This window comes from Gymnoscopelus braueri (assembly GCF_963280865.1).
Source record: "Gymnoscopelus braueri genome assembly, contig: SCAFFOLD_58, whole genome shotgun sequence".
In the NCBI taxonomy this organism is placed as follows: domain Eukaryota; kingdom Metazoa; phylum Chordata; class Actinopteri; order Myctophiformes; family Myctophidae; genus Gymnoscopelus; species Gymnoscopelus braueri.
The window spans coordinates 165,801-191,787 of NW_027660470.1; the positions used below are offsets into that span (position 1 = coordinate 165,801).

At 43.2% G+C, this 25,987-nt stretch overlaps 1 protein-coding gene across 1 annotated transcript in view; it reads right to left on the bottom strand.

Annotated features, from left to right (window-relative positions):
• Positions 1–841: 841 nt before the first annotated feature.
• Positions 842–25,987, bottom strand: part of LOC308081206 (transient receptor potential cation channel subfamily M member 5-like) — a gene marked incomplete at its 5' end in the record, with an annotated part of 49,389 nt that continues 24,243 nt past the window's right edge. The window contains 13 exons of the mRNA XM_080457596.1: positions 842–976; positions 1,161–1,380; positions 2,498–2,560; positions 2,760–2,901; positions 3,367–3,566; positions 4,787–4,952; positions 11,888–12,062; positions 12,600–12,732; positions 14,496–14,617; positions 14,840–15,118; positions 18,807–19,168; positions 22,799–22,928; positions 23,290–23,421. Coding sequence (XP_080313722.1) covers positions 920–976; positions 1,161–1,380; positions 2,498–2,560; positions 2,760–2,901; positions 3,367–3,566; positions 4,787–4,952; positions 11,888–12,062; positions 12,600–12,732; positions 14,496–14,617; positions 14,840–15,118; positions 18,807–19,168; positions 22,799–22,928; positions 23,290–23,421 — 2,181 coding nt within the window. The 3' untranslated portion in view covers positions 842–919. The remainder of the gene's footprint in view (positions 977–1,160; positions 1,381–2,497; positions 2,561–2,759; positions 2,902–3,366; positions 3,567–4,786; positions 4,953–11,887; positions 12,063–12,599; positions 12,733–14,495; positions 14,618–14,839; positions 15,119–18,806; positions 19,169–22,798; positions 22,929–23,289; positions 23,422–25,987) is intronic.

Here is a 25,987-nt window from a genome sequence, read left to right on the forward strand (position 1 = left end):
AAATGTGTTTTGCAAAAAGCGGCCTCCTGGTGGCGCTATAACAAGCCCATGTGAAAGATTTGGGGCATCCAGGGAGTGTGTGTGCACAGTTTTGTTGCGATCAAGCCAACGGTGGCGGAGATTAGTTGTACACAGAATGACAGAATAACAGACATGGGGTAAAACATACTCTCGCCATGCCTTTCGGCCTGGCGGAGACAATAAAAGTCCCATACATCAATAACAACAATCCACCAAAAAATAATAATCAAAATAAAAGCATCTACATAGTTGCCCCCAGATGTAGTGTTTTTGTTTTCAAAATAAAAGCCATAGATATATATTTTTTAAATATAATACAAATACACTTTTTCTAAATATAAACTCCACACAGGTTTTTTTTGTTTAGTTTTAAAGGAAAAAGATACCATGACATTTAGTTTGACATATTAACCTTATATTCTCATTAAATACCTGCAACATCCCCACGGCCCACCAGGGGGCGCCGGCCCACAGGTTGAGAACCGGTGCTCTAGAGAAGCAGGTCTGTGTGTCATGTTCTTTTTTTAACCCTTTTTTCTTTTTAACCCTTTTCTCCCCAATTTACTGTGTGTTGTCACTGTGTTGTTTCCTACTGACTCACCTACCAGTGAGGAGCCCCTACCGAGAGGACCTAGAGCCTTCATCCTACTCCTCCCACCCAACACTCCCACCCTCCCACCCCATAGGAGTACATACAGTGACAAACCTTCTTCTCCTTCTCCTCCTCCTCCTCCTCCTCCTCCTCCTCCTCCTCCTCCTCCTCCTCCTCCTCCTCCTCCTCCTCCTCCTCCTCCTCCTCCTCCTCCTCCTCTCCAGAACACGGGTCAGTCATGTAGTCGTAGACGCTCCACAAAGCAGACGCACGGCGCTGGATTCAAACCCACAACCTCCAGGATGTTTAGGTTGAGGGGGGTTTGGTCAAAGCCTCCAAGATCTGACTGAGAGCATTCTCCACCTAGTGGACACACACAGTAAGAACAGCATAAAGGTTTAAATGATAAAACTCTGTGACAGAACGGTGGACAACATGTGTAGTAAAGTGTTCTATGAGGATTCATTACAGATCAAACAGAACAATGCTTATCCGTAGGAACAGACACTGAGGAGAGAAGAGGTTTGAATAAACATCTGGACGTTACCTTGGTCTCCAAAGCTCTCTGTCTCTGCTCCATGTTGACTGTGGTTTCAGTCAGTTGTTCTGACAAAGCTCTCTGTCTCTGGTCAAAGTCTCTCCGCTGTTCAGTGAACTGTTCAGTGAACTGTTCAGTCAGTTGTTCAGTCAGTTGTTTCTGTTGTTCAGTCAGTTGTTCAGTCAGTTGTTTCAGCTGTTTCTGTTGTTCCTTTTCCATTCTGTCCACTCTGCCAAAACACACACAGATTGATTGATTGATTGACCATTGATTGACCACCACTCTAAGGCTGATTTGACCATGGAGGTGGGGTGAGCTGGGAGAGTTATATTTTGTTGACCACTTTTGTTATTTGCTCACTGTTCAAGTTATTTTGTGCACATATTTATTAGTAAATTGTAAATTGTAATAATTGGTGACACACTGCAGTAAACATTTTTAAACTTGAGCATTCGTTTGGAACTGTGCAGTGAACTGTTCAGTGAACTGTTCAGTCAGTTGTTTTTCCATTCTGTCCACTCTGCCAGAACACACATAGACACACACAGATTGATTGATTGATTGATTGATTGATTGATTGATTAAGAGGTTGATATGGGATTGTTTTAATGTATGCTGAACAGCTGACTTTAGGATAGAGGCTTACATCTGTATGATTACTTGAGTTATTGAATGGAACATGTCTGCTGAGCTTCAGTCGGACGCTTGCAGCAGACAGAGGACTTTAGTGGTTTAGCATGTCCTGTATGTGGGCTCTGGGGTGTAAAGTAACTAAGTACATTTACTCAAGTACTGTAATTTTGAGGTACTTTTACTTTACTGGAGCATTTCCAGTTTTCTGTAATTTTACTTCTACTCCACTACGTATCAGAGGCAAATATTGTACTTTTACTCCACTACAATTATTTGAAAACTTTATAGTTACTAGTTAATTTGCAGAAATAAATTACTACATATAAAACATACATTAACCACTTTAGCCCTATTTTATATCTAGGCTATTTGAAAACACACACACGCACGCACACACGCGCGCACACACACACACACACACACACACACACACACACACACACACACACACACACACACACACACACACACACACACACACACACACACACACACACACACACACACACACACACACACACACACACACACACACACACACACACACACTAGTGTTGTGCATCTTCATTGGCTTCATTGGACTCAATTTGATTAAGTGTGTGTGTGTGTGTGTGTGTGTGTGTGTGTGTGTGTGTGTGTGTGTGTGTGTGTGTGTGTGTGTGTGTGTGTGTGTGCTAGTAAAATCACATTTATTATAGTATTTATTATCTTACTTGTCAGAAATCTGCTGGATCTTCTGGTCAAAGTTTCTGCTTTCAGTCAGCTGTTCCTGCACACTGTCCAACACACACACACACACACACACACACACACACACACACACACACACACACACACACACACACACACACACACACACACACACACACACACACACACACACACACACACACACACACACACACACACAGTTCAATACAATACAATGCAATAACCAGCTATTTAGTGATTAACATGCAGTCATCATCATCTTACTTGTCAGAAATCTGTTTAATCCTCTCAGAGTCACTGCTTCTCTCTGTCTCACTCTGAGCTGTCAGGAACTTCTTCTTCTGATCCATCTCCCATTTCTTAACTTCTTCCACCATGTTCTCTCTATTAATGCGCCTCATGACTCCTAACCATTGGGGAAAATGGTTAAATGATTATCATGAACCATGAACATAATGTATTCAGTATCTCAGCAGCTGTGAGCTGATGTTGGGCTGAAAAGCTTGGCCTAGACGATGTCAACAAATTCAATCATTACATTGATTACCATCATACTCAATGTAATGATTGATAGATACTAAAAACACAGTTACACATTATTCTGTACAGATGAGATCAGTTTGTTAAGATGAATGCCTCAGGAATGACTCCCATCATTGTAACCTGCTCATTCGTGCATTCATATATTCATGTATTCATTCATTAGTAGATTCATTCATGCACAGACAATAAAATAGACAGTTATCAATGATTCTCATGTTGTTCAAGACTTCACCCAGTGGTCAAATCACACTATAACCTTTACCAAAAGATACAAGATGAAATAAGTATTTTTTATGTTCATTAGATTTAATACAAATCAAATACTGACCACAGTCGGTGCAGAAGCCACAAGGGTCGTCCTTGTGACACCAAAGGCGCATCAAAAAGCGTAAGAAGAAGTAACGAAGGTGTGAGAGGATGATGAATGGAGGAGCCAAAGCAGGACGGGACTCGTACTCCATCACGAGGTTGTAGTACTGGAACCTCCAGTAGAGGACGCTCTTCTCCTCCACCTTGTTGAAGGTGTTGCTGCATGGAGGGTTGAAGGCACAAAACAACAAAGTATCAAATCAAACCACTACAAAACCAGTGGTGGCTCCTGGCTAGAAAGGCTGAAAAATGACATTCTTTCCGGGCATCCCGACTGATTAAAACAATTTCAAATCCCCTGCACCTCTCTGCGGCTGCACAAATCAAGAACAATACACACATTTAATTGAAGATGAAGCAGAGACAACAGCTGTCCATTTCAGCGTCAGGTCTCATAGCGTGGTTAAACCAGGAAGATGGAATGCACACACAGTCCCAACACGTCCGTAAACAAACATTAAACACTTGAATTTAAGTTCATTAAAGCTTATTCAACTTTCCCAAAGTTGCATCTAACATGGACGCACTCCTGACATAATCATGTCACCATACGACCATATATGGTGAGTAGCTTATATTTTGATTCATTGCTGGCCAGATGAATCGATTGATTGATTGAATATTTTATTAGGCAAAAAATGCAAAACAGCACAGTTACATTTAAAATACTTTGTCTAACAGGTCCGTTCATAAGAGTCCTTGCGGTCTTGTTTCCAATGAGGGCCTTGGTATTCAATTCATAGACATATATAGTGGCACCAGAGTTCGAATATCAATACAAAAAAACAGAAAAAGATAACATTATGTACAACAAAAAATAATCAATCAACCTTACGAAAGAATTGCACAGACTTTTAGGCTATTGCTCATTATTCTGAGGAACATTGGCATGAAACTAATGATGCAACATGGGGGTTCCTACAGCTCCGCAGACAGCGACTCACATAAAACATATACTACTAAGGCATTGTGAATGCCGTAGTAGTTGTTTTACTGACAGACTGCTTTGGCTTTTTAATAAGAACACTTTCCCGACTAATAAACATTCTGTCACAGGCAATTAACCAGGCTTTGCTGATTCAGCAATTCTAATAACAGAAATCGTTTTAGAATTAAGTGCAGAATCGTCGTCCGCTGCAGCGCTCAGGTTGCAATGTAATATCAAATAGCCTAAACATAATAGGATTGTCTCACACACAGTGGCCAGCAGGCTATATGGCACATAGACCCATCAGAACAAATAGGCTATACAGTATGGCAAGGCGCCGATTATCAGAAGTTCAGAAAATTTTATAGTATGGCTGTTGGCAGGCACAGGAAACCAAGAAGAAAGACAGAGTAACATTAATGGAGTCACAGACAGAAGGTTGGTTCTCTACCTGAAGATGGAGATGAGCAGGTTGATGATCAGTACGTTGGTGACCAGCAGGAAAACCACCAGCAGAATGATCACCAGCCAGTTGTTGTTCATGCTCTTGCATGGCTCAGCACCGCCCTCTATCTGTGTCATGTTGTTAGTGCAGGTAATGTCCCACTTTTGTCCCCCTTTGATACAAACAAACAAATACATTAATATTTTGTACTACTACTACTACTACTACTACTACTACTACTACTACTTCTATAATAATAATAATAAGCGTTGGGCAGGTTGTAGTAAAATAAAAACTTGTAAACTGGAACTAAAACAAATATAAATATAGCTGCAAGCAACAATAACGGGGACGAAGCAGCACAACACGACAGCAGTTGGACCATCAACTTCATATTCTAATATTGTCATTAGGTGCTCTAATACCACCTTAGAGGTCAGTGTTATAGTACGAGACACTTTGATTGAAAAACATAAATCCTTTGGTTGTGATTTTGAGTTATAAACAAGGTGGTCTACTAAATCTTTGGATAAAGAAATCCTGCAATTGTTAGTGTCAGTTTTAATAAAGCTTCAGTTTGATATGCCTCTATTACATCGGTGCACCCTGAAACAGATTCAAACTGAACTTCAAACAATAATCTAGTCAGAATGGTATTGAACCTTTATATGTTGGCCCTCCCATGATTGTTTTACTGTCTAGTCTCTCTAGTAAAAATGTGTTTTGCTGTGTAGATTTAAGGGCAAAATATATTTCTGTACATGGTAGTGTAGAATGGAACCGACATAAAGCAGAGAAAAAATACTAGTAAGTCCTGCCATAGGTTTAATCAGACTTGCAGGAAATGGCTATTTGATCACAATTTGTTGAGGGAAAAAGAAAGAAATGTGCAGCCCATTGTTCATGGACTTTGTTCAAACATCCTATGAATAGAAGGAAATTAGGTGTTTATCATGAGCTCGCTAGCGCCCCCATGGGGTTGTCATGGACCAGTAATTGAGTTTCAACCTTTGCTCATTTCTGCTGATAAACAGACAAAGTGGGTGACCATGTGGTGTTACATGAAAGCATTTATGCTATTTGTCTTTTTGTGGAAAGCAACACTCTACAATATTCATTGGCTCATGGAGGCTTCATTTTCTGACGTACAAAAATTTCTATCACTGGGATTTTACAGATTGGTCCATGGATCATGTGTAGGAAGTTTTGTGCATTGCTCAGATATCTTAGAAGGAATATGAATGTAAGTGTTTTTCCAAAGTGGGTCTTTGAGGCAAATGTGTTCCTCATGAGGAGAGGCATGTGTGTTGAATATTTCATGATTTGTAGGTCATCACATGTTTGCATCAGTAAAATGGTTCAATTGTTTTTTTTTTTCATGTTATATTCCAACCTACGTGCAAGAGAAGGGACAACTTCACTGTATAAAAATCCCCAGGACTTAATTAATAACGGAGCTAGGCGGAGCTCGGCTCCGGAACCTGTCACTTAAGCTCCGGAACCTGTAGAGGGTCCTCAAATGCACCTACAATGTATTTTTTTCATTGTAGCCACTCTTCCGGTTACCCCTAATGGGAAAAAAACGCCAGAACAGAACTACGGTAGACAAAAATAACCCCGGAATCGAAATTGTTGTTGTGAAGTCAGTGAAGGACCTACACACAAATAAGTCAATAAGTCAAGACACAATACAAACAAAATATCTAAGAGACAGAGTCATATTTTACATTTCTTTGGCAAAACCACGCCAAAGCAGAGCAGAAATGAGCCTCCTGCTCCGCCCTCTCCGCCACCACCAGCAGCAGCTGTTGTTGTTGTTGTGGATGAAAGAGAAGTGGACATGGAGTCGAGTGGGGACAATGAGTCGCCAGAAGATAAAGATTATGTGGAAAAGGGATCTGAAATGCCCGGGCCATCCATTATCTGGACTGTGGAGCAGCTTAAAGTCCACCAGACAAAGCACCCATGGCTGATTGGAAAAGGAGTTAACTTTGGCTGCACAGCGTGTGGTCAGGTAGGATCACTTGGTTGCCGAAAACCCTCCACACGGCTCTGTGGGGGAAGGGCTTCCCTTTGTCTCGGCTGGGACAATAACATGGAAGCGGCGAAAACGGCGGCGGCGACCGGGTCGACGAGGTACAAGAGCGGGTCTCCTCGTAAGAACAACAAAACGTGGATATAAACCTGCACTGCCTTCAATCCTGCTAGCGAACGTTAGATCTCTGTGTGAATCAAGAACAGTGACCACTATGGACGACTTACTGGCGCGCGTTAAGTATAACACAGACGAGGAACACGTCGATTGTTGTGCTAACGGAGACGTGGCTAACTGAGTTAGCATCTGACTCTTCCATCACTCCCCCCGGCTTCACCGCGTATAGAAAAGACAGAGACCCTGTACTGAGCGGTAAGCAACGTGGGGGGGGAGTTTGTGCCCTGATCAACAACAACTGGTGCAAAGATGTTAAAATCCTAGATAGCCACTGCTCACCAGACCTTGAACTTTTAATCATAGCCTGCCGTCCTTTCTACCTACCACGTGACTTCAGCATCGTGATTGTAGCCGTTGTTTACATTCATCCTGGAGCTAATAAGGACACAGCTATGAGGGAATTACACCAGGCTATCAGTGCACAAGAAAATCGTCACCCGGACTGCGCAGCCATCTGCCTAGGCGACTTCAACCGGACAGACCTAAAAAAGGTCTTTCCCAAATTCCACCAGCATGTCTCCTGCAGTACCCGCGGTGACAATATTCTTGACCACTGCTACACGCCCTTCAAGGATGGATACAAAGCTCTCCGCTGCCCACCGCTAGGAAGCTCTGACCACTACGCCATCCAGCTGCTACCTGCCTACAAACAGAGGCTAAAAAGGGAGCCGGTCGTTGAGAAGGAGATCCGAATCTGGTCTGAGGACACAGACGCTATGCTACAATCCTGCTTCTACCAGACTGACTGGGGGATGTTTAAGAACGCCGCTGGGAATAATATCAACGAACTCTCAGACTCAGTCACTGACTTTATCAGTAAGTGCATAGACGACATAGTCCCAAAAAAGACAGTTCGGATCTATCCCAATCAGAAACCATGGATGGACAGTGGAGTACGTGTACATCTGCATGCACGGGATGCGGGTTTCAAATCTGGCGACGTGGAAACGCGCAACACGACGCGCGCGGCCCTAAACAGCGCCATCAGGAAGGCGAAAAAGGCCTACACTGAAAAGATGCAAGACCAACTCAGCAATGGCGACATCAGGAGCACGTGGCAGGCGGTACACACCTTGACAGACTGCAAAACAAGAACCAGAAGCGAGGTGAACCCGCCTGCCTCCCTCCCCAACGAACTGAACACTTTCTACGGCCGGTTCGAGATCAGCTCCAAGCGGGGCCATCAGCAGCACCAGCAGAGGAGAACCCTCTAACCATCTCGGAGAGAGAAGTGCGTACAGCCTTCACACGGGTCAACATCCACAAGGCAGCCGGACCTGATGGGATTCCAGGCCGGGTCCTTAAGACATGTGCAGACCAGCTGGCGGGTGTCTTCGCTGACATCTTTAACCTCTCCCTCTCCCAGGCTGTGGTCCCTGCAGGGTTCAAAATGTCAACCATTGTGCCCATTCCCAAAAAGGCCAAAGTGACATGCCTGAACGACTGGAGACCTGTCGCTCTCACCCCGATCGTCAGCAAGTGTTTCGAGAAACTGGTGAGGGAATACATCAGCTCCACGCTACCTGCCTCGCTGGATCCGTGGCAGTATGCATACCGCAAAAACAGATCCACCGACGACGCTATTGCCATGGCTCTCCACACCGTCCTCTCGCACATGGACAACAAGCTGCTGAAGGACAAATATGTACGTATGCTGTTCGTGGACTACAGCTCAGCATTCAACACCATTGTCCCAGCAATACTTGACAAAAAGCTCAGAGACCTAGGGCTACACCCAAGCATGTGCGACTGGATACAGGACCCCCTGACCCTCAACACCGGAGCACTCCCTGTACACGTATGACTGCATAGCCACACATGTCTTTTGCACCTTAATCCCATGTATAACGCACTGACTTTTTTTCTGTCTTTTTTTTATTTTTATTGTGCTCTTTTTTTCTTTAACGTCCATAAGTATATCATGCACAGTATACATACATTGCTGCTATGCTCAGGCACCTTAGTTTGTTTCTTTATCTCAGGTACTTTGTAAATATGTAGATAACTAGTCTTCTTCTTCTCCCTCCCCCCTCTTCTTTCTATGGAAATTAACGTTGCCATGGGAACGATGTACAAAAACTAATTTTACCCACTTTTTTACCTTGTAAACCTGTGATGTGACAATAAACCGGATTCTGATTCTGATTCTGATTGGTCCTGCAAGAAAGGTGTGGGAGTGGGTGTGAAACTAGCTAAACAGTGGGTGACAGGCACCGTTAACCCTACTGCATCTGACATGAAGAAAAGGGAGAGGGCCAAGAGGGAAAAAATGGTGGAACATGAAGATGATTGTAGAGAAAGCGAGCGAGAACACTTTGGAGCAAATCATCGTTAACGCCCAAGCACAACAAATATCCACAACAGCATGTTTTCCGCTCTGCATACAGGGAAGCTAAAAGACACAGGCCAGCATATGGATTTGAGCATGAGATGGATTGCCAGCAGCTACCGACTTAAAGTTAAGTCGGTAGCGCTGTCGCCTCACAGCTAGAAGGTCCTGGGTTTGATTCCCGCCAGGGACGCTGTGGGCGCTGGGGGGCGTGTCTTCTCCTCCACGTCATCAGCGCCCATATCCTAGGTGGGGTTGGTGAAAGGGCCTACTCTGTGTGGAGTTTGCATGTTCTCCCGTGTCTCCTAGGGTAGTTAATACCCTCACAAAAACATGCAGTAATCCTGCTCGCTATACCGCCTCCCCCATGACAGCCGGGGCGTCTGATGGAGGGGAAAGGAACTGGTTGGAATAACGTGTTCCTTCCACCCGCTACGTCCTATCGGGGAAACTCCCCCGTCAGGTGATAAGGTGGTCAGTTGGCTCTCATGCATTGAAGGAGGCATGAGCTCGGCTCTGGGCTCCCTAGGCTGTGTGGTGAAAAAGGGTTACAAAATCGTGGGATAAAAAAATATTGAAAAATAAATAAAGCCAAAGTTAGTTAGACAAATATTTATACAGTGTTATGAAACCGATTTGAAAAGCTTAATATTATGGTAAAATAACTAAATCTTATTTTAAATCCTGATCACTCTATTATATCCACACATCTCCGAATAGTTATTTCAGCACCATGGACAGCTCTGGTTGTTGTGTGTACTGTGTTGCCGCACACACCCGAGGTCGATAGATAGGCAAGCAGACCGAACGCATAAATGTTCGATTTCTTAACCTGCTTGGTGGTAAATAGAACATTCATCCCTAATTTCATTCCCCCCTCCCCTCTGAATCAATCCTACGCATTATAGACTGAAGATAAATGAGAGAAGTGAAGTCACAGTGGACGAGAGAGCGAGGGAGAGAGGGCGTCAGAAACGCGCCTGCCATTCCGACTTTTATTTATATTTTTTTTACAGAAGCATTCATACATTGAAAATACAAATTATTGTTATATTTTGCATTCTGCTACATTCTTATGTACTGCTTTAATTAATAAATGCATTATTTGAAGGAAACAGAAACCTTGTTGTTTGGCTTATCTGAGGCTACTATATGGTTAGATAATGTGTTAATGTAACAGCACATGTACCGAATTAACCAAATTAACCGAAAAAAGTAACAAACCCGGGAAAAAAACTAACATTTTAGTGTGCGCGCACGCTTGCGTGCATGTGTGCCCGGCTCCGGCACCTATTAATTTACAAATTAAGCACTGAAAATCCCTGTCCGCTGATAAGTTGTTGTGTCACTGAAGCACACTGAGTGCTAACAATCCACAGCTTAGCTAACCACCACTCAAGCCAACCCAACCCCCCCACACACACAGCTCCTTCGTGTCATCTCTCCGTCCCTCTCTCTCTCTCTCTCTCTCTCTCTCTCTCTCTCTCTCTCTGAGTACGCTCGGGCGTGCACACACGCACACACACGAAGCAACAACGGCGCGCACAGGGAAAGACATGCATTTACTTGCATTAAGTGGTGTGTAACAACACACAGTTGAATGAGTGGCTTTGTCTGCTGAAGCTGCATTAAGCTCGTCATAGACCAAGTGTGGTCTAGCTCTGAGAGTACAGGGAGAATTAACGAAAGGGAAAGATGCAAACGAATTGTGTGTGCATTGCTTGTTGGTCGCGCGAACTCTGGAGGGAGCATGGTCGAGTGACCATCAGTTTGTATAGAGAGTAGACAGTGTTGCCATGTCCATTAATTGTAAGTGACTTGTAAGCGACTGTGAGCGAGGAGGAATGGAGGCAAATGCGTCGTCCGGATGAGGATTCACAGACCGGATTGCTTACTTCTCTCGCGCAACCTGGCAACGTCTTCGGCGGTGCCCACGCTAAAGGGAACAAAAGGGTGTCCCCATAATGTGGTGAGTTTGTGCTGGCCGCAATTAATTATGCTTCGAGGAGGCAAATGTGTGGTGAGCAATGAGAAGTAGCCTACTCCACCCGTAAATTCATCGCGCACGTTGTGGCTAGTGTTGTGACATGTGATATGTTGTTGTTGCGTTTAGTGCGAAACAATGAAATTAGTGGCGACGGGAAATGAATGCTAACGGAAGATGGGACTTTTGTCTAATGTATAATAGGGATGGTATCAGACCGAATCGTGTTGTTGTGTAAAATGAAATCCTTATCAAACCACAATGTGAACAGGGGTGAATCGTAACGCATCGTAACGCCAGGGCCTTCAATGTATTGTTAATATATCGTTTTTCGCTGACAGTGTATCGAGATGCGTCGAATCGACCTCAGAGATGAAGATTAAGCACCCTAGTGCCTACACATCTGTGGTGCTTGGCCCTCTTATCTCGCACGCACGCACGCACGCACGCACGCACACACGCACACACACACACACACACACACACACACACACACACACACACACACACACACACACACACACACACACACACACACACACACACACACACACACACACACACACACACACACACACACACCATCTATTTCCTGAAGATCCATCTCTCCAAAGATGTAGAGGTAAGGTCTGTAGAACACTCGACGGAAGATACGACTCGGGTTGGGATCGTAGGAATAGAGCAGCGCCTGATTGGCTACTCCATATGCCATAAGCCACACCCCCAGGAAGAAGAGGAAGAAGGCAACATCTTTCATCTGAACAGTGAGAAACAAGACATGTTGTGTTCATCATAACATGTATTTATTTCTCAATAATGACCTTTTCCCCATTGATTATCCCACTTATTACACAGCTACTTAATAAAGAAATGAATACATTGACCCACAAGTAACAACAACACTTCATTGCTTATGGTAATGAGAGTATTACATTAAATTATGCCAGGTGTGTCCATTGCAACGGGTTGCCTCGGAAAACAACGGGTAGTGTTGTTAGAATACATTTATGGTTACTGCTTTGTCTATTACTCGCTTCAAATGTTTTCAAAGACATTCTTGAGCGTTCTTTAGCTGTAAATGACATGGTGTGATAGATTACATGGCTGTCATGTTGGACATTGCAGTGCAGCAGGTGTTCTGAGTCTTTGATTAGACAGAAGTCTGTTATTGAGTTCAGAGGTCATTCATTATTCAAAAATAACACACCGCTGAATTCAGTGATTGACCAATCACAATCAAACATTCAAACAAGCCGTGTAATAAAACAGCATTAATATCTGTCTTATATCTTACCATCTTGCCAACAATGATGATTTTTGGTCCCATCTCTTTGTGAACAGCAGAGATGTGAATGAGACGGAGTGTGAAGACCATGTAGTCGATACACAGGACACATCGTCCAAACTCATAGGACCGCTCATACCTCCTGAAGCACACGAGCAGAAGAAAACACATTTTAATCAAACTCCTATGTTTATGATTTGATGATTATTATCACGGTTTCTGTATTTCTCATAACTCTCTATTTACTTCCAGTCAGTGTTGGGCAAGTAGCTTTATATTTTTAATAGATTACTTATTACCTTCATTTTAACGTAATATATTTGGTTACGGAATACATTAAAATTACTTATTACTTTTAAGTAACTTTTTACCAAAATGCCCAACTCTTTTAGTAAACAAATATCAATAAATAATCATTAGATTGTATGCTCATATAGTTGTTCTTCATAGGCACTACTGTATAGGCCAAGTGATTCATTTATTAAATGCATGTTTATTTATTCGACTTAATAATTTTCTTGGTGTAGCCAACGTGTGACAATGCTGCTGGGGTGTTCAGTGTTTCTGACGTGACGTGACGTTACGGGACTATTTCCTCTTGTTTTGGGAATTCTGTTTGATCAGACAGAACACATGAGTTGCATCGTTTACACATTAACATTAGCGTGCGTTTTCTCTTCAGTTGTGGAGATGTGGTGGAGTTAGTATAGCCTGGTAAACCCTCCCTCCAGAAATCTCATTTGTATTTTATTTCAGGAGTGAGTCTGGCCTGCAGACCTATATGGGCAATTTGGCCGTGGGCTGGAGCTGGGCGGGAGTAATGTAGCTTTGATGTCCAAGTGGCCCTCTGATGTCCAATTAAGCCACTTTAGGCTGCAGTGATTATCACCAGGAGTAATTGGTTTGTCTCTGATGTTAATGAGCAGCTTGTATGAAAGGTGTATTGATTAATGACGTGTGAACCACTCGGGTTCCACCTGATTGGCCTACCCCCGCTGTCAATCACAAAACAATGAGCGAGGACGCTGATTGGCTCGGTTATTTGGTAATGCACTAGAAACGCCCATACAAGCCTTCATGCCAGACTCACTCCTGGAATCAAATGGAAATGAGATTTCCGGAGGGAGGGTTTACCAGGCTAGAGTTAGTAGGCTTATAGCCTCAATCTCCAAGCTTTTATTTTCCTTCGCGTTTTGCTCAAAAATAGTAGGCTTAGGTTTACTAAGCTATCATGGGTCTAAATTCCCAGGCGCACAGTGGTTACCATGTATACCAGAATGCTCGCCCCAAAACACAGTCGCCCTGGGGCAAATCCGGCGGTATTCACCTGGTATTCCTAAACGTAACCTCAGTAAACTATGCCTAAACCTTATTCCTAAACGTTATCTCAGTAAAACTATATTCCTAACCTTATCCTCAGTAAAACAAGAATACAAGAACAGCTTGTCTGCGAAAGAAATGGTGAAGTGTTTAGGGGCAAGTCTTCCGTTTACCGTTTCCACCCTGACAGTGCGGCCAGCAGAGCTCAGACTGAACATAATGGCACTGGAGGTCCAACCTGGGTCCTACGACAAACTTACTGGCCTTCTCCTTGTGTTTTATTTTGTTCCTTACTGTTAAGTGTTGATGGACAGGGGGGGATGATGATTAAAATATGAAACAAATTGCGTCCCATATTGGGTCAAAACGGGACGATGGGACCCTGGTCGGTAACGCGGCAAGTAACTTGGCTAATTATGATGGTAATTCTAATTTATTACTGATTGGCATTTCGGTAACGTGTTATATTACCCGTTACCGCAATTTGGTAATATATTACAGTACCGACTCGTTACTGTAACGAGTTACCCCCGACACTGCTTCCAGTACTATAGTAACTAATAATGAAAATAATTCTGTACCAACCTGCAGATGAGACCAATAATGAACAGAATGATGGCAATGAGGTCACACCTGTTCCAGAAATCCTTCCAATAAAGCCTCATCTTCTGGCAAAAAGTCATGTACTGGTAGCCCACAAAGTATGCCTGAAAGTAGCCATATTATGCAAAAATACAAACTATACCACATAGAAAAAAACTTATATTCTGATTAAAGGCTTGGAAGGTTTTGTTCTTTGCTGTCTAATTGTTATATTAATGACATATGATACAAACCTCATTCCACTGTTATAGGTATTTATTGAATGAGTGGGGAGTGTGTGTTAACACAGGAAACGCAATAAGAGAGAGAGAAGCTCCTTCACTCACCTGTCGGATCTCCTCACATAAGAAGGTGAACACCCAGAAGTACAGCACGTATTCACTGATGGACGGCCCACTAGGGGGCGGTTCACTGATGGACGGCCCACTAGGGGGCGGTGGCTTAAAGTCCACCAGCAGCACGTAGGCAAACAGGAAGAGGAAGAGGATGTACATCACTGTATTCCACACAAAGACAGAGAATGGAGCAAAGCAGGGGAGGAGAAGGCAGAGAAGGAATTCCCACCATGTGTTGGCTCCACCCCACCAAACCAGAGACAGCACAGACTGTGAAGCAGAACGGTCAGTTTTTTAGTCATGTCTGTGTTAATGTAACACACAGATGAGTGTAATTTAACTACTGTATGTCATTTGATTTGCATAAGCTACAGTTTATTCCAAAACCATTTCTCAGAACTAAAGGGGATAATTAGTTTTGCAGGTAAAAACAGTCCCATGTACAATACCTCATTTGGAGTTCTTCTCAGTAAAGTGGGAAAGACTTTGGAACTCTTTCGTTATCAGGGTTAGGGTTAGATCAGATAACTCACGAATAGATTGAGACCACTGATATCTAGATATGTATTCATAAAATGTAAATACAAGTGTGAATATTATATTTGATCTTGGCGTTCAGGCTCTGCTATACATTACTCCCTGTTCAGCACATTAGCAGACAACCATTTAAGAGCAGAGAGATAATACGTACATCTATTCCCCCCCCCAGGCAAACTAAGTGTGAAAATGTGTCTAATACACACAGGTTTGAGACACAAATGAATGTATAATACAATAGCATTTACATTTCATCTCCAGGTGTGCTCATTCTATGACCGAATGAAAAAGCTATAGAAAACAACATTTTCAAATCCTACTATTATTGTGCAGGGTAGGATTTGAAAATGATAAAGCAATGTAATTTTCTTTAGCTTTTTCATTCGGTCATAGAATGACACCTGGAGATGAAATATAAATGCTATTGAATTATACATTCATTTGTGTCTAAAAAAATGTATTTATTAGCTTAAGATTAAGATAGCATTAGCCTTATTTTATTTACATTTTCAAAATAGCTTTTTCATTTTAGTACTGTCCATAATTTAGCGGAGCATTTTTTCCAGATGTTAAATCAAATGATACATAAATGATTATGTATTAATTTAAATCTGTCATAGAATGAGCACACCTGAAGATTTAATGTAAATGCTATTGCATTATATATTCATTTGTCTCAAAAATGCTTTAATTATCTGAAGATTAAAAAGCATTTCACTTATTTCATTTTAATTTTCAAAATTGCATTTTCATTTTAATATTATCCACTATTTAGCAGGAACATTTTTTTGAATTGAAAATCAAATTATCTTTTATTTATAGTTTTAATTCCGTCAAAGAATGAGCACACCTGTACAGTAAATGTAAACACTATTACATTTTACATTGATTTTTGTCTCAAACAATGCGTTCCTTTCCTGAAGATTAAAAAGCATATCTCTTCTTTCAATTGAATTTTCGAATTTGCCATTATGGCATCTATTCGCTTCCATAGGGCAGTGGGAACTAATTTTTCCCAAAGAGATTTCCAAAAATATTATCAATTATATTGATAAATATATATCAATTATTTTAAGGCTAGAATCAAGCCATCCAGGCTCCTGGTGAATCATGACCATAAAACATTTGATTCTGTGAAAAAACATATTTGAAAACTGCAAAACAAAGGGTATTTATTAAATATAGTATATCATGTAATTCAATATTCAAGAACTATGGGTTAGATAATAATAATAATAATAATAATAATAACATTAACATTCAGACAGCCCTGAGCAGTTACTTGCAAGTAAATTATTAAAATGTAGGTAGTTATTCAAGACTTGCATATTAACTAATAATTAACTATCAATTGGTTTGTCATTTGTTGATTAATACAAACATATTATTAGCTATTCTGGCCTGTCATTAACTAATTATCAACTAGCTGCGGGAGTGCGGTGCCCGCCGTAGAGTTATTTGGATATCCAGTTGTCCAGAACGGCCGATCCAACCAATATGCCCATATATGGGCATTCCAATATATGGGCATATACTGATGACATCAGGGATCTCCATATATGGGCACAATAGGGACATGGACTGACAGATACATATATCTCCATATAGGGCAGGGACACAGACAGAGGGACACAGACACAGGGACACAGACAGAGGGACACAGACACAGGGACACAGACAGAGGGACACAGACAGAGGGACACAGACACAGGGACACAGACAGAGGGACACAGACAGAGGGACACAGACACAGGGACACAGACAGAGGGGTACAACAGGGACACAGACAGAGGGACACAGACACAGGGACACAGACAGAGGGACACAGACACAGGGACACAGACAGAGGGGTACAACAGGGACACAGGGACACAGACACAGGGACACAGACACAGGGACAGGGACACAGACAGAGGGGTACAACAGGGACACAGACACAGGGACACAGACACAGGGACACAGACAGAGGGGTACAACAGGGACACAGACACAGGGACACAGACACAGGGACACAGACACAGGGACACAGACACAGGGACACAGACACAGGGACACAGACAGAGGGGTACAACAGGGACACAGACACAGGGACACAGACACAGGGACACAGACACAGGGACACAGACAGAGGGGTACAACAGGGACACAGACACAGGGACACAGGGACACAGACAGAGGGACACAGACAGAGGGGTACAACAGGGACACAGACAGAGGGACACAGACACAGGGACACAGACACAGGGACACAGACACAGGGACACAGACACAGGGACACAGACAGAGGGGTACAACAGGGACACAGACACAGGGACACAGACAGAGGGACACAGACAGAGGGGTACAACAGGGACACAGACACAGGGACACAGACAGAGGGACACAGACAGAGGGGTACAACAGGGACACAGACAGAGGGACACAGACACAGGGACACAGACACAGGGACACAGGGACACAGACACAGGGACACAGACACAGGGACACAGACAGAGGGGTACAACAGGGACACAGACAGAGGGACACAGACAGAGGGACACAGACAGAGGGGTACAACAGGGACACAGACAGAGGGACACAGACACAGGGACACAGACAGAGGGGTACAACAGGGACACAGACAGAGGGACACAGACACAGGGACACAGACACAGGGACACAGACACAGGGACACAGACACAGGGACACAGACACAGGGACACAGGGACAGGGACACAGACACAGGGACACAGGGACAGGGACACAGACACAGGGACACAGACACAGGGACACAGACACACAGACACAGGGACACAGACAGAGGGGTACAACAGGGACACAGACACAGGGACACAGACACAGGGACACAGACAGAGGGACACAGACACAGGGACACAGACACAGGGACACAGACACAGGGACACAGACACAGGGACACAGGGACAGGGACACAGACAGAGGGACACAGGGACACAGACACAGGGACACAGACACAGGGACACAGACAGAGGGGTACAACAGGGACACAGACAGAGGGACACAGACAGAGGGGTACAACAGGTACCAGACAAAGCCCCAACACTATATGACTTATTGGTCGGATCGGCCCGAACCTCTAGTGTTTAAAAATGACTTTCACTTTGTTTATCTTTATTTTAGCAGCAATAATTATTATTTTATTTATCGACATTGGTAGACAACCACATTATAACCATCATTTATAAAATAATAATAATAATATAATATTATATTATATTATTAATAATAATAATAATAATAAAATATATATAACCAGTCATTTCTCCCCATTATGTTCTGTTGTGTGTGTTAAGAGATGTAAACGGGGAACCTAGAACCTTTTTTTAGGGTAAACGGGGAACATAACCTTTTGTTTGTTGAGCAGGAAACATAGAACCTTTTTTGTTAACGGGGAGCATAGAACTTTTTTTAGGTAAACAGGGAACATAGAACCTTTTTTTTGATAAACGGGGAACATAGAACCTTTTTTTAATTGAGTGGGGAAACATAGAACCTGGGGAACATAGAACCTTGTTTGGGTAAGTGGGGAACATAGAACTTTTTTACAGGGAAGTGGGGAACAGAGCCTGGGGAACATAGAACCTGGGGAACATAGATACGCTCCCGTCAGAGATGGACCAACCTCTAATCCATCATGGTTGAAGAAGAGGAGTGATTCAGCAGATATGGCCATCTGGAAGCAGTTTGTTCCCCAGACTGGAGACTCTGTGTTGAGCAACTTGAAGGACTTATCCTCATCGCTCTGGCAACATGAACCCAACACACCTGAGGTGAAAAATACCACACACAATAAAATATTATGATTTTATTATTTGAATAAAAGCAGTGTGTGTGTGTGTGTGTGTGTGTGTGTGTGTGTGTGTGTGTCACACACACACACACACACACACACACACACACACACACACACACACACGGTGACTCAGGTGACTGAGTAACTAATAGGTGGAGCCAGGCTGGTGATTGGCTCCTGTGACGATGGGCTCATCTATAAAGCTGGCTGACACCAGCATTCAGATGTCTTCCTCCTAGCCAGCCTCTAAACACCAGCGTTCTGTATTGTTGTTATAATGTTCATGGGTTAAAGATCTGTGTGTGTAGGGGTGGGTGAGGACTTTTGTGTTATTAGTTTGTCCTCTGTTTTGTAATGAGGCTTTTATGAATGTGTACAATGACTTTTATCTTAAATTATGAAATTGATAGCATGTTCCGTTTTTTAGCTAGAGGTAGTTGAATACAGCTTGGTTTTCACCAAAAACAGACCTTTTTGTTTAGAATCAGAGTTATGAGCGTTTTAGTAAGACACACACTTTAGAGGCATAAAAATGATTTCAAAAGTGTTTGACATTTATTTTGCACCTTCATTGACATCAGTCATGTAAACAATACTTCATTTATAAAAAATAAATAAAAAAATGCCTTTGATTGTACATTTATCACTGTTTCCAAAGTGCAAGCTTATTTCAGCTCATTTCAAACAACATTTTTCACTGTATTTATTTTGTTTCTAAATATTTTTTTTCCAAATAATAATAATTAAAAGTTCAAAGTGCAACATCAATACATTCATCGAGAGCTTCCTTTTCCAAACTTTTTGCCCACACAAGTCAAAATCTCAAGCCACACCTGTATTCATAGCAACAAATAGCAGATCTACGAGCTTTTACTGAGCTTGTAGATCAGCTTTTTTTTATTTTATGCCATTTATAACAATTTGTGAAAATAAATAAAAATAAGGGATGCCAGGGCGTGACCCCCCAAAATAGTCATATTTGAACTGGGGACCACCATTTTGTTTGACTGGTTCCACAGATACATATTGTGAAAATAGCAGATCTACAAGCTAGCCCTCTCTTCTTCTTCTTCTTCTCCTCCTCCTCCTCCTCCTCCTCCTCTCTCTCTGTGTGTCTGTCTGTCTGTCTTGTGTGATCTGTCTATATATTTATTTTATGTTTTGTGATTTTTTTGTATCCTGATGGCTGCTTAGTACAAAATGAATTTCCGCAAGGACAATAAAGTATATCTGTCTACAAGCTCACAACGAGGCGTTGAGGTCCCAACCCACAGGTTGAAGACCCTCTGCTAGCGGTCACGTGAGACACATTTCACGCCAGGTTGTGAGAGAGAAATAAGCAACCAGGTCTATGAAAACAAGCCCAAACAAAGTGATAGATATGTACTATTTGTACCGCGTAACTTACTAAATTGACTAATAGTCCAAACATCACATTTCAAGTCGAGTGGGGAAATAGCCGATCCACAACACACAGTTGTGAGCACGGCGATCCGAACACAGGAGAGGGAGAGACTAGCCTCGGAAGTTTGTTTCAAAGATACTGTGTGTGTGTAAGCGCGCGTGCAGCACACACACGCACACACACGCCCACGTTTTTCTTTGTTTGTTTCATAACAACACCTAGGGATCGGCAACTCTTGTGTGCGTCTGTGTGAGGCGCGCGCGCGCACACACAAACACAAGCGTAACTTTTCTCTTTGTTTTACCACAACGCGATCGGTGACTACGCGCGCACACACACACACACACACACACACACACACACACACACACACACACACACACACACACACACACACACACACACACACACACACACACACACACACACACACACACACACACACACACACACACACACACACACACCCACCCACACCCTCCGTGCCCTGGGACGCTGGCGTCGAGCCTGCGGAGAGAGAGAGAGGAGAGGAGAGGAACCAGGGACCCCCGGGGGTCCCTGGTTCCACGTCCGCGCCCAGGGACGGTGACTCCCGAGGCGGGTTAGGGCGCTGTAAAAAAGAACAAAGTCCTACCTTCGCAGTCGTCCTCTGCAACCCGACGACCATGGTGCACGGATTTATCCATATAAAAATAAACTCCATGGACTTCATGGCAACTGTGACGCGCGCATGTTGCAATGATCGCGGTAAGTTTTTCTTTATTTGTTTCAAAACAATGATGGCGAGGCGACCACATCACTCGGCTTGGCTGATGTGTGTGGGGTCAGGGAAAGTGCATCCCCGTGCGTGTATGAGCATACTCGTGCACGAGCATACTCGTGCACGAGCATTACTAGCGCAAGCATGTGACGTGAACACGGATGCTTCCCCCCGGTGCAGCATGCATGCTCCCCCTCCCACTGAACACAGGCAGCCGCGCGTGCACATTACAAGCGCAAGCATGTGCGCAAGCACGGTCGGCTGCATGTTTTCCCCGGGTGCTTCCTCACTGATCACATGCAGCCGCTTGCTGCTCGGATTAAACTTACGGTTTGATGGCGGACCCCCTGATTGACGTTATATCTTGGCTTTAGTGTTTTGTAATATAATAATAACAATAATAATAATAATAAAAAAAAGCACTTTTTTTTCAACTTCTATGTAATTTTCATGGATGAGATTAACTGACAATGTGCCTGAGGGGGTAATCTAACCTGGACCATTAAAAAGACCATAGCCCGTAGCCTACGGGATCGGCGCTTTACGGTTGGATTTAACGGCCCGTAGAACTACGGGCCCGGCGGTCAATGTGTTAATGCTTGGGATTCTAAACCTGTGTGGTCTGGCTGTTTGACTGGGAAGGAGGGAGTCCACTTTTTAGTTAAGCCTTAGCCGGGGCGTAACAACCACAAAGACACCCGTGTACCTGTCAAACTACTTCACAAACGTCAAAGATATCACAACACCAGAAGGAGCTCCACAAATCACGCTCAAACAAGGGGTTAAATGTGTTCTACTGCTATAGCCTGGCATGTCCAGACTAATATCACTGTGTGGATATTAGTCTGAATCTCTGTGTGGAACCTGCATTTCCGAGCGGCAAATAAAAAAAAATGCCTCTGGTGATAAACCCGCCCCATATTTGCATACTGGGCCCTGATTGGTCCCTCACAACTTTGGAGGGAGAGAAATAAAATCTCTATTGAGAGGGGCCAGACCTAATCTGCCACGGGCCATTTCTTTTTTGCAATGGCAGATTCGTCTGGAACCAGGCTACTACTGCTATGCCACCAAAATGTGGAACGCCCTACCAACAGTCATGTAATCCTTAAATGTAAGTTACTACTTACACTTACTACTTACAGGTGGCTATAGAGTTCAGAACTGGCCCCTGTAAAAAGTCAAAGCCTGCCTGATGGTTTTTCATAGTAGTGTATATTTGTTTGTCATTGAACTGTACTTCCCTGTGCTTGTCTTTGCAAACTGTTAATAAAGTTCAATTCAATCAAACCACACAGACAGGTTGTTATTAACAAGAAATATGGGTAACTTGGGGGGGAGAGAGAGAGAGAGAGAGAGAGAGAGAGAGAGAGAGAGAGAGAGAGAGAGAGAGAGAGAGAGAGAAACTTCAGTTTGATGATATATTCAAGGTCTCACCATGTGCCAGGTTCTCAAACTTCTGTGCCGACTCTTTCATGGAAAGTTTGGTCGTTGTCCCATGTTCCATCTTTGACATCTCTCTGAGCATCTTACAAGCACTCAGAGCATTCAGCACTGACTCCTCTGCCTGGGAGACGGATAGAGAGACAGAGGGACAGATACAGACAGATGGACAATGAGACAGATACAGATAGATGGACGGACAATGAGACAGATACAGATAGATGGACAATGAGACAGATACAGACAGATGGACAGAGAGAAAGATGGACAGAGACAGATACAGACAGATACAGACAGACAGATGGGCAGATACAGACAGATGGACAGAGAGAAAGATGGACAGATACAGACAGATACGGACAGATGGACAGAGGGACAGAGATACACAGTGACAGAGGGCTGGTTACAGACACGCTACACACCATATAAATGTACATGTAAATAAAAAAAATCCTTCAGCCTTCTGTGAGCATCAGGTGTTTTACCTCCTTCTCCCACAAGAAGACAGCACCGTCACTGTTGTTCTGTAGGACAGCCCAGATAAAGAGATGAAACCAGGGGGATTCACAGAGCTGGTTCCTGTATGAACATTCTCCTTTCAGCTGCTCTTTGGCACTCTGAGATGGAGAGAAGAACAGAACTATGAATGAAATGAGAGATATGCTTTAAACTATTAAAGTCGACCATACCAACTCTGACAAAAAAGGATAGTCCTTTTGTAATTTAAAACAAAATGCCAGGCCCAATCTGGGATTGTTTTAAATTAGGTTTATATTATGGTTGTATTCAAATACATTCTTACAGAGTTTGATATAGTGTTAGTCCTTAAATCAAGACCTAGAGAATAAAAACATTCATGTTAATTGTGCTTCTACTAAATTATCTGAGAAAACTGAAAATTGTGAATGTTATTTGTCATGGCTGGCTCTTGCCACGACAAATAATAGGGGAGGGAGACCAACGGAAAGTATAAACAAGATGTTTATTAACTAATAAACTAACATAAGCAACTGAGAGATTACTGAAGGTACAGGAACATGGTAACAGTAAGGATCCTATGAGGTGTGGAATCAGTAAATCAGTGGTGTAAGTGTGGATGAGTGGAACATGGTGTAGTGCAGGGTGTGTGGATGGAAAGAATAATCAAACATAACAGACGCATGGGGAGCAGGGTACAGCTGAAGAGGACAGCAGTCCTCTCTCCTCTGGATCTCAACTCAGACTGATCACGGGCAGGGCTTTTATAGACTCCTGGAGGCACCGGGCCCAGGTGCTCTCCAATGAGCCATTAGTAGATAGACTGCCCCACCCTGTTCACCTAGAAGGAACAGCATGAGCAGAGCATAACTCCATATAAGGGAGTGGGGCATCACAAATGTTTCATTTAACTCATTGAGTGCCAGAATTGCCAGAATTATTTCTGGCTATGTTGTCCCAGTGCCAGAGTTTTTTTCAAAGTAAAAAAAAGTGCTTAGGAAGCGAGATACAGCCTTTTTCAGTCATAAGTTAAACAAGGAGTGGATGGAGCTGCAAATCTTCAGATAATGATATCTTGGGTTCTGAACATGTTTCTTTTTTTTTACTATTTTTTCAAAAACACGTCAAACACGTCATTGGCACCCAGCGCCATAGCGGTAAAAACACGTGAAACACGTTAAAGGAGAATTCCGGACATTTTAAGTGTTATCTTTGATGTGTCGTTACTCACCTACCGACGTAAACAGTGGCATTGTTTATTTCCAGTTATTCCCCTGTCGTCATATTTTCAACCCCCTCCGTTGTCATAATGGGAGCGCGTGTCATAGGGAAATTCGTCTATTATAACCGATGCAAAGTTATTTTTTTCTCTACTACTACTCATTGTGGAGTCTTATGATAGTCAAACATGCAGTGAAAGTTCCTGAGAGGCTACCGCTAATGACGAACGAGCTAACGCTAGTTGCTTGTTTCTCAACATGGCAACACCAAGTTGCCAGGTTCTGGGAGAGAAACAAGCAACTAGCGTTAGCTCGTTCGTCATTAGCGGTAGCCTCTCAGGAACTTTCACTGCATGTTTGACTATCATAAGACTCCACAATGAGTAGTAGTAGAGAAAAAAATAACTTTGCATCGGTTATAATAGACGAATTTCCCTATGACACGCGCTCCCATTATGACAACGGAGGGGGTTGAAAATATGACGACAGGGGAATAACTGGAAATAAACAATGCCACTGTTTACGTCGGTAGGTGAGTAACGACACATCAAAGATAACACTTAAAATGTCCGGAATTCTCCTTTAATGGCACTCAATGATTTGAGAGACGCAAATGTACTTGAAGAGCATAGATAGTACGTTTAGACAATGGAAACTACTATGAGCTTGCACTTACACTTCTATGAACAATAATATAGGCAGTCAACAATACAGCGTGTCTCTCCGTAGTACAGATCATTTGCATAACTTCCTTCAAATCACCCGATCACCCAACAACCAGGCACGGGGGCAGGGAAACAAGCCTGCCTTCTATGATGTCACTGATAATAATAATAATACATCAGACTTATATAGCTCTTTTCTAGTACCCAAAGTCGCTTTACAAAACAGCTTCAAAACAATTTTATTAGGAGAAAAGAAAACATTAAAAAGGCTAAAAACAAAGGCTAAGACTTAGAGGAAGAAAGTGAGGTTTGGTTAGGTTTAGGCAGGGAAAGCGAGTCTAAAGAGGTGGGTTTTGAGGGAGGCTTTGAACACGGCAAGAGTGGGGGCGGCTTTGATGTGAGGTGGGAGTGGGTTCCACAGGGTGGGGGCCGCAACTGAAAATGCCCTGTCTGTCACCCCAGGTGCGTTTTTTTATTTTTTGGGGGAAGTCCAGGAGGTTTGCGTCGCCAGACCTGAGGGAGCGGGAGGGGGCGTGGCGGTGGAGGAGGTCAGAGAGGTAGCAGGGGGGCCTGGTTATTGAGGGCTTTGTAGGTGGTGATGAGTATTTTGAAATCAATTCTGTGTTTTACTGGGAGCCAATGAAGGTCATGGAGGACTGGGGTGATATGGTCTCTGGATCTGGTTCTGGTGAGGAGGCGGGCAGCAGAGTTTTGGACATATTGAAGTTTTTTGAGAGTTTTTGCGGTGGCACCGTAGAGGAGACTATTGCAGTAGTCGAGTCTGGAAGTGATGAATGCGTGGATGAGTGTTTCTGCAGCAG